This window comes from Coffea arabica, chromosome 5e (assembly GCF_036785885.1).
Source record: "Coffea arabica cultivar ET-39 chromosome 5e, Coffea Arabica ET-39 HiFi, whole genome shotgun sequence".
Lineage (NCBI taxonomy): Eukaryota > Viridiplantae > Streptophyta > Magnoliopsida > Gentianales > Rubiaceae > Coffea > Coffea arabica.
Window position 1 is genome coordinate 11,735,876 of NC_092318.1, and position 9,651 is coordinate 11,745,526.

The window sequence follows — 9,651 nt, forward strand, 5'->3', positions numbered from 1 at the left end:
ATCTTTAGGCTGTGCCTCCCTCTACCCGGCCCCACCAAGCACTATTGGCCTTCTTTAGTCGGCATTTTGATTCTCACGGATTCTTTGCAAAAAGCAAACGGACGGAATGACTCCTCCTTTATCGTTGGAATGACTCCTCCTTATCCCTTGCCACGTAGCTGTCTAGCACTTGAGTACACACCCTCACACTCTCGAACTTCACATACCAACACACAAAAACTTGCATGCTAGGGCTACTACCTGGAACCAACGTTCATCAGCCTAATTTTCAAAGAAAACCAAGAATAGTGAGGCCTTGGGATCAGCATCATTTGTGATCCGAGACGTCCTTTTTCATTCATCAATCCATCAGCTTTATCAAATCATCCAGAAAAGTCTTTAGGTTTTCAATTCATCAGTCAGCTTTGCTTATAAAGAAAATCTCAAGAACCAAAAATTATCATCTTCAGTCTTTCACCAAGAAACCAGAAAACCCATGGTCCCCTCAATTTTGTGATGATCTTCAACAAGTCATTCTTTTTTAAAGGAAAAAAGAAAAGAAAAATAGACCCTAAAAGGCTTGCCAAACTTTAGTTTCTAGATCCCAAATTCCATTTAAAAAAAAAACATAAAAAAGAAAAATCAGAATATAGAAATAAAAATCAGGAAAAGACGAGCACAGTTCATTGGCGAGTAGGGGAGCAAGAAGTTACCAACTTTGCCGCCGGAACCGATACCACCTCTCCCGTCGCAAATCTTCACCGGAACAACACTGTAAAGGTGTGTCACTCTTCTATTCTGATATTTGTGTGAACTACATGCCTCTTGCTTGTCTTCTCGCTTAAGCTAGCATCCTTTCATTTTTCTATTCTATTGTTTTATGATTATGAATGACTGAAATTTGTTGTGTTTCTGAAAAATTTCTGGCCAGATTGCTATAAATTTGCATAAAAAGCTTGATTTTTGTTTGTAAACATGCCCAAAAGGAAAATATGAGCCAAAATAGGAAAAAGAATCCGCTGAGTCTTTGTGGTTGCAAGATAGATGATTCTGGTCAATCCAATGCTGGCCGGACCTCCTGAGGGAGGCTGGAAAACCAAGAGGGCCGAGAGAGAAGCTAGAGATATTGGAATTGATTTTTCGTTTTTTCGATTTGCTACTTTTCTGCATTTTGGTGAGAATTTCAGTGTGCATTGTGCGTTTGCGTGGGGGGCGGAGAGAGACAAGGCAGTGGTCCGACGCCGCCGCTGTCCAATGAGGTTCATTGGAAATGAAAGCAACGCAGCAGTAGCGCCTGGAACTCAAATTTTAAGTAACCCAGTTTTGTCTTGCTTCGTGATTTTACCTTAAATTTTATGACCTTGTAATTTGACTTCATAACTTATTCAGAACCTTTCAATTAAGTCCTAGGACTAGATTAGTCTAGTTAGCTTTTTTTTTTTTTTTTTTTAATTTGTCAAGTCGTAATTAGTTATATTTTCTTTTATTTCTTAGAAGTGACGTAACCCATATGGGGCATAGGTGCATTTAATTTTTTCTTTTTCTTTCTTTTCTTCTTTTTTTTTCCATAATTAATTTTTATTTTTGTAGTACGTGATTGAGTGTGCGAGAGCGCGCTATTCCTTGGCTTTTCCAACAAAAGCCTTGGAACTAATCTTTTGCTTTATTTCCCTTTTATGTGTCATGCATGTTTTTATTTGTTTCATTATTAATTAAATGCGTGTTATGTGTCTAGCATAGATTAACTCACATTGGCCTTAAAATTAAAAGAATATAATTAAACTCGCAACTGGATTTGTTAGGTATAGGGAGGTGCTTGAGGGTAAAGTCTCGACCTTATCTCCTCACAAATGTAGCTCCCGAATTCATTTCTTTAATTTCGAAAGATCTAGAGTTGTCTAATTAAAGGGTTTTAATTTGCTTTTCAAAAATAAAAAATTTCTCTTTTTAGGTGACTTGGATACCTAAACTCAATAAAAAAGGACGACTCTAGAATTTTGCAAAGGCATTTTTCTAAACTCTAGTGGGCCTAAATCTGTCGCCTTTGTGCAGTTTTATTTTAGGTCCCTTTTCTTTTTTGATTTTTCTTGTCTTAATTTCAGAAAAATAAAAATAATTTTAATTTATCCTTTTAAGAAAAAGGGGTGTGACAATCATCATTTCTGCTTTTATGGGGGAAAAAGTAGAACAAAAGCACATTGTAGTTCAACATTATGGGGCAAATAGAGTCGTATGCTGTAGTGTTCAAGTGAATTGTTAATAATTCTTCTTAGCTGTACTCGTCTTGCCTCTTAAGGATTGGGAAGAAAATCACCTTTTAATTGGTGAAGCACAAAATGGAGGACAGTTGCATCTCACTTTACCGGGATAAGCTGGATAAGACACTTTCTTGTCATGATCTTACTGATGTGGAGACACTAGGGAGACTTGTTAAGGATCAGATTTTACGTTCATCAGAAGTGGAGAATGAAGGTTGGGATTAGAAACTTCTCTTTCAACATTTACGTTCCAATAGTTTAGCTCACTTTAAAGTTTCTGCAACTAAATGGTACTAAATATTGAGATTTATGCTTTGTAGATTTTATCAACAATATTGCAGAAACGAGAACCAAAGAAGTCTCACATTTTCTTGGAATGTTAAGCAGTGCCTCTGTGGATGATGTTGAGAGGTCAAAGTACAGTGAGGCCTCACATCGTGGTTGGAAAGTATACCTTTACTCATAATGCTTGCACTTTTCAATCTGGTGATAAGAAGTGTGATAATGATATGATTATTATCATACTGTTATTTTGTCAGGTGAAACAGGATACTGAAGAATTTCGCGTTATGTATAGAGAAGGACCAGAAGGCACACCATTTCATACCCTACTTGTTGAAGGCTATGTGGATGGGCCATTAGATGTTTGTAAGCTATATTTATTTGCTGATCTGATCTCCCTCTTCTTCCATGTTAAATGCACATGAGGTTGAGTGCCACCTTCTATGTTGATTGTCTTTGAGAACTTTCAAATGGTCTTTTTGTTCTCTTGCAGGTCTATGCATCGCGTGGGTGGCAGGCTTGTATCCAAAATGGTAAATGTTTCTTCCAGAAAAATATGTTTCTGCTCAATATCTTAATGACACGTGATCATACTTAATTTAATTTAGGGTGTATTACCTTTTGAATTTTGTAACATGTTATGAACAAATTATCTCAACTGGGAAACAGAATTTGGTAGAGATACATCTGCTTTTGCTACCACGAACTATTAAAGGAGCACCATCTGATATGTTTGAGCTGTAGCTTGGTGGTTACATTTACAACAATAATGTTGATCCCATTAAGCACTTTGGTATTGCTTTCCAAATGGAGGTAACATGATACTATGCAAGGGGAGGCTTCTTTCTTGCTGTACTCTAAGTTAGTGACATTTGGGGAGACAACCAGACAACTTGGGTGAATCAAATACTGTTCATCCTTTTGGCTCTTGAAATGTTTTTGAAGTAATTTGTTAATATTGCCTAAAGTGATGAGCTTTAACATTTCTTCCCTAATTATTTCCCTGCAGTAGGGGTGGAAAAACAAAAATGGTTAAGAGGAAAAGAAAAAGATACATTCGAGTACAATTAGATCTACTGATCCAGTTATGCTATAAATCCCTGATCAACCTGATAGCTTCATCAGAAATTTTTACATTTCGTATTGGATGTATTGGAAACTTGTGTACCTTGGGTGTGTAAATAACTTTTTCTTGATTTTGACATACAGTTGTGGCGATGTGGTTCAAACAACTCAAAACCTGTCTGCTTTCTAGCACTCCAATTTAAATGCTTGTAATAACATCATTCTTTTGTGATTTTTTTAACCAGGTGGCCACAGATTACTGTTCCAAGTTTCAAGCTCATCTCGTCTCAGTGTCTGCAGAAGGTCAGAATTGGTGAACAGATATGTTTAGTCAGGTTTGTTCTTTCAAAAACCAAATGTTTTCAGTTACTCTATACAAGTTATACCTTGCCTACTGAGGTGCTCGATTACTTGGAAGGAAGAATGAAGTTTTCATGGCCATTGTCAACAAGGGAGGCTATAATCCATTATTTTGAGTTTGAATACTTACGAGACGATCTGGTTGTGGTGCTTTTGAACTCGGTAGGATTTTAAAGATAAATAATCTTGTCTAATTTTTTTTTCTCCTTTGCTTCTCTGGGGTCCTTATTCTTGAATTGTATCTGAAGCTGAACATTTATGTCTATTCAGATATCTGACTTGGAAAGCATTGATATAAGTTCTCATGGTTTCACTCGAGATGGGATACCTGATGCACAAGATGTAATCCGGATTGATGTGGTGGGGGGTTTTGCTTTACAGAAAGTGTCTGCAAATAGATCTTACCTGCGGTGAGCAGTTTTCGTTAAATATCATGTACCTTTATTATAGAATGATAGGTAAAACTTTGGTAGTCTCAAGTGCTACATGAACTTTAGATCATTTTATGCCATGACCTGCAAGATCATTGACTTATCAATTAAATAATTGGAGACAATGATAGAATGAATTCAGAAATATATACTAGATTTGACATGAGTATTTAATTTACGCAACGATGACTCTATCTATCAAGGCATGTAAAACCAACATGGTAACTGCATTTTGAGCACTTTGTACGAGATTTTACTTCAAGTCTGTTAAACATGTGGGAAATGAATTTTGCTTATGAGGAGATCACATGTGTCTTGAACTTATGAAAGACTTCTATTTCTGTGGATTTTGAGTTTAATATTCATATTTAACTTTGTTTTGCTGTTTCTGGCTTATAATTCTTTCCTTTAATTCAAATATTCTAGGAAAATTGCAAACATGGATGTTAAATTGGATTTCGTTCCTCCAGCACTCATTAATTTTGTTTCAAGGAAGATCTTAGGAAGTGGTTTCATGCTCTATAAAAAGGTCAGTAATGCTTTTCTGGAGATTTTTTTTCTTATAACAATTAAGTCTCTACTTGTATTCCTATTGGTGATAAAGGCATTTCAATTTTTTCATGAATATTCATCTAGTAGTGGCTTGAATAGGGTCTGTTATTTTGATCAGAAGGTCCATTTAGTTCCTCTCTTAAATTCTTACTAATGTTACTATTAGGATCTTGAAACTATGTGCATCTACACAGAAATAAAATAAAAATTACCGTAAGTGTGGTGCTATGAGTGCATCTACTGCCAAATAGGTTCACTGGTTGAAGTGATGGTAAAGAGATGATGTTGTTTAATGTCTTCTTATCCCACAAGCAAATCCTTTGTCTGGTTGAACTTATAGTTATTGGGTATGGATCTTTTGGTGCTTAGTATCTGCTTTTCTCAGATATATAATCCTTGGAACTCTTGCAGAAGGTTGCTTCAGTTGCAAAAGATGATGAAGATTTTTCCAAGGCTTTGAAAGATCCACTGTATGCTCATGTTGGCCAATTCTTTTACTCAAATGGTTTATCTACCAAGACTCCTCAACCAGCTGAAATGAATAATGATACATCCTGCCTGCTTAAAGAACAATTAGAAGAGAGAGAAAATGTCAGCAGTAGTCAAGAGATGGTTCATAATCATGACTCTGCAGTTAATTCCCAAGCTGGGGATTCGTTTGTTCAAGATAAAAAATTATATGGTGAGATTGAGGAGATCAAGGAAAATGATAGTGAGGGAAGTCAATGTTTGGCTGAATTAGATAACAATAGTTCTATTAATTTGCCCACAAATCAAATTCATTCTGGATTTTCCACTGACAATAAGAAAGTAGTTATTCATCCGGAGGTTGAACAAGCTTTGAGAATATTGGATGATGTAATCTCCGTTTTCCAAGAATGCAGACCAAATCATGAAACCAGGATTTTGCCTGGCAGCCCTAAAGAAGAATTACAATATTTGGAAAATAACAAGTCCAGAGAGGCAGGATACTCGGAGGCCAATCGAATCTGCAAAAATACCGAGGTACGTGGTCAGCCAACAGAAAAGGAAGATCCAGAAGCGATTGGTTCATATGAACCCAGGAATAGCTCTAGTAGCCATCGTATCAGGTATTCTTTTCATAACGATAATATGTCTCTCTACATTTGTTTGATTACGTTATCCCTATTAATTCAACCCATTATCAGACATACAGGATCCAGTACGTATTGCAGGAATGCCAACCATAATAAAATAGCTCCAGCATCGCAGGATTTTTCTGGCCCTTGTGAGATTGACCATGCTGTTTCACTTTCATCTCAAAATCAGAGAACGGAATTAACTCTTACAGAGAAGGCAACAAATGATGAGAATGTATTCAGTCCTGATGCCAATGGTGTTGGCGGAGATGAGGCGAGAAGAAGTAAGAACAGGAAAATTCGGTTCTGCTGCTTCAGCTCTCTTTCTTGGCAGTATCAGCTTGAAAACTAAGTAGAGCTGTCCGATGCTGTAATCTGTGTACCATTTATCATTAAATTAACAAAGCACTTAGCATAATTTTTTGTAATTACCAGATAATAATAACAGTGTAGTATCAGTAATTATGAGTTTGCTGCAGAGGTTGAAAAAATATAGGAAATGTACCACAAGTAGGCTACTCGTACGGTTGCTTTTTTTGAACGGCAGCCAACTGTGTTTACTGTTTTTATCCAGATGACAAATTTTAACACTTTTCTAAGGCTAAATCCATTCCAACTGTGGAAAATACACGAAGTTTCTACGTGCATATGAGATTCCAATATTCAATCTACTGCGATAAAACCTCAAAACTGGCAACAATATCACCATTTGAATTGCTATGATTTTTTGAAGCCGTCAAATTAACTAGTCTGTCCCATGAATTTGTGTATTTAATATTTTCTTGCTTTGTTCACCTGTTTCTCCAATTGCTTTTTTTTTTTAAACTGCTAATCATCGCTGGCGGGTGGGCTTGGGTACCCATATTATTAAAAACAAATATAGCAAGAATACATGGAGAGGGTAGGACACACCTTACCCTCTTCTAATACGAAAATTATAAACATTCAATCTATCTAAATGTCCCAACCCTCTAGATAACTTTGGGAGAGATTGTTGAGAATGAAATAGTGTAAAAGGGCTAGACGATAAGGAAAAAACTGCCAAGGTGTCCGCCATCATGTTAGCTTCACAGAAACAATGTATGAACGAAGCCACAAGATGATCAAATAAATGGATCTTCCGTATCATCGAACGGGTAGATGAAGGACCTAAAGATTTGGACGTCAGAATACTCCATAACACTTTAGAATTAGTCTCAATAACTATACGAGAAAGACCATTAAGAGCACAAATGTTGAGACCTTTAAGAGCACAAAAGAGCCCTTGCCTCCGCCTATAGGAAAGAAGACGACCATAATATTCCACTAACACAAACACCACCTCACCATTCAAATCTTTGAGAATCCCTCACCACCACCTGGCCTTGGGTTCCCGTGTGAAGAACCATCCGTATTCAGCTTAAGACACCCATCCATTGGCCTTAACCAAACAACCGAAATTGACCTAAACCTCAACGGAGAATTTTACAAACCAAGCACCAAGCCTCGCCAAGAGATCCTAGAAGCCACAATAAAAAACAAATTTGGCTCTAAACATGAAGATCAATTCAGATGTAATCTGGAACCCAGTGTGGCGAAAATCAAGAACTAACCCATCAAAACATGCTTTATTCTGAAATTGCCAAATAAACTAGAAAATTACAGATGGAGCCACTCTAAATAGCCACTTCAGCCTAGGGTTAGACGTTCATAACAACTGCCAATTTACCAGTTTTTCCTTGAAATGTTTCCAAATCAGATTAAAAATCTCACTTGTAATAAAAACATGATGAAGGGACTCAATATCAGGGGACAAACAGCAATAACACTTAGAAGGTCCACACACCCGAAACTTAAACAGCACCTCCCCAATTGGTAACTTATTTCCCAACAATCTCCACATAAAGAAAGAGATTTTAAGAGGTAAACCCGACTGCTAAATCCCAAAAAGACTCGAGAAGAAGAAGGTGAACTATCCAATATAGGCATAATCGAATGCACCTCAAAATCTCCTGAGGAAGACGAGGACCATAGAGTAGTATCTGAACCCTTCCTAGCCATGGTTCGCGGTTTCAGATCGCGGTCGCGTCGCGGTCTCGGTTGTTCCACATCCGTCGTGGCATATTGGTTGAATATCGGATGATATGCACATTATAGTATATAAAAATTTCCAAAAAATCTGAAAAATTTACTAAAAATAGAAAATACCATAAAAAGCACAATTATCAAATTAAATTTACTAAATACCTACATTATCATATATAGTTACTAATTATTAAATAAAATAATGTTGTCATTACCGTAAGGGCCTATAGTATTAGCAATAAATGATTTTAGAATCAAGTGTGCGTTCTAATCGTATTTTATATGAGATAAAAAAGTATATATATCAGAATAAAATCATCATATCTTGCATAATACAATACAAATGTTTAGTTCAATACAATAACAAAAAAAAACAAATACCTATCAAATAATATTATGAAATGCAAAAACATAAAGAAGCAAGCATTTTTACCATATTTTCAATAAACATTTTCATCCTATATTGATCCACTGCAGTGCCTGTGAGGCCCCAGTCAGTTCGTAAGTTGATATTAGGGTTATTTATTATTCAGTGTGGTGAAAGTAGGGTTTTAGGGCTAAGGAGAAAACCCTAATCTTGGTTAAGATTGAAAACCCTAACTTTGCTTATGATTAAACCCTAGTTTATGTGTTATTTGTAGGTTCAAGTTATAGTTCATGTTTGGTATTCTAGTGTGTGTTTTGGCACAAATAAAAATAGGATTCGTTTTAGTTTACAAAGGTTTAGCAAGTTTGAAATGGTTAGCAAATTCTAGATTAGCAAACCTCTAGTGTTACAATTTATTAGAAAGCTTAAGTGGGGTTTAAAAACCCCAATTTTGCCAAAGATATAAAAGTTGTTGTTTGATTGTTTTTATTATGGCAAAAGTATGTTTGAGTATAGGTGATTAAGATAGGAAAGTGATTAGTGAAGTAATTAAGCATGATTACATGTTTTAGATTAGATTAAGTTATGACCTATGGAGTTAATTGAAAGATTATCAAAAGTTTGAGGGCAAGAGTAGGATAAAAGCTAGGTTGAGGTGCAAGGGTTTAAAAGGCAAATAAAGCATTTTTATGTGATTGGTTAGCCTAAAAATATCTCCTATGGTCTTTGACTATTTATTACCTTAAGACTTGTAGGCTAATCACAAGACAAAACAAAACAAACTTGGAGAGAAAGAGAGAGAGAGAGAGTGCCGACCAAGGAGGAAAGAAAATAAAGGAACTTGCCTTCAAAATTCTGCAATTTATAGCTTCCATCTTGCCTTTGAAGCTTGAGGGAACAACTTAGGAACTTGATTGTTGCAGTTTGATCATCCACCAAACCTATTTGAAGGTAAATCATCTTCTTTGAAAGTTAAATTTTGGGGTTTTTAATCTTTGAGCTATGGAAGTGATGTAATTTGTTGTGATTATGGATTTGTATGGTGGATGTGATGTGTATATTGAAGTTTCATGGTTTAATTATGATGATGATGTTGCTGAAATTTTGATTAAGCTTATGAAAGAATTAGGGTTTCATGCTAAATAAGTTAATTAGCTTTAATTTTGTGCTATGAAGATTGTAGTGGTTGTGTT

General features: G+C 35.9%; 1 protein-coding gene across 3 annotated transcripts; it reads left to right on the top strand.

Moving 5' to 3' along the window:
- The first annotated feature begins 620 nt into the window (after positions 1-620).
- LOC113743406 (uncharacterized) lies at positions 621-6,617 on the top strand. Of its 3 annotated transcripts, none has more exons than XM_027271397.2 (11): positions 621-759; positions 2,276-2,451; positions 2,558-2,685; positions 2,777-2,885; positions 3,013-3,052; positions 3,830-3,919; positions 4,007-4,106; positions 4,215-4,354; positions 4,802-4,904; positions 5,339-6,018; positions 6,097-6,617. In XM_027271397.2, the coding sequence occupies exons 2-11, from the start codon at positions 2,316-2,318 to the stop codon at positions 6,377-6,379; spliced, it is 1,809 nt and encodes a 602-aa protein (XP_027127198.1). In that variant the 5' UTR covers positions 621-759; positions 2,276-2,315; the 3' UTR covers positions 6,380-6,617. The 3 variants fall into 3 exon arrangements, with proteins under 3 accessions (XP_027127198.1, XP_027127197.1, XP_027127200.1); XM_027271396.2 differs by having other exon boundaries at positions 665-753; XM_027271399.2 differs by lacking the exon at positions 621-759 and having other exon boundaries at positions 2,313-2,451; positions 2,558-2,677.
- Positions 6,618-9,651: the final 3,034 nt, after the last annotated feature.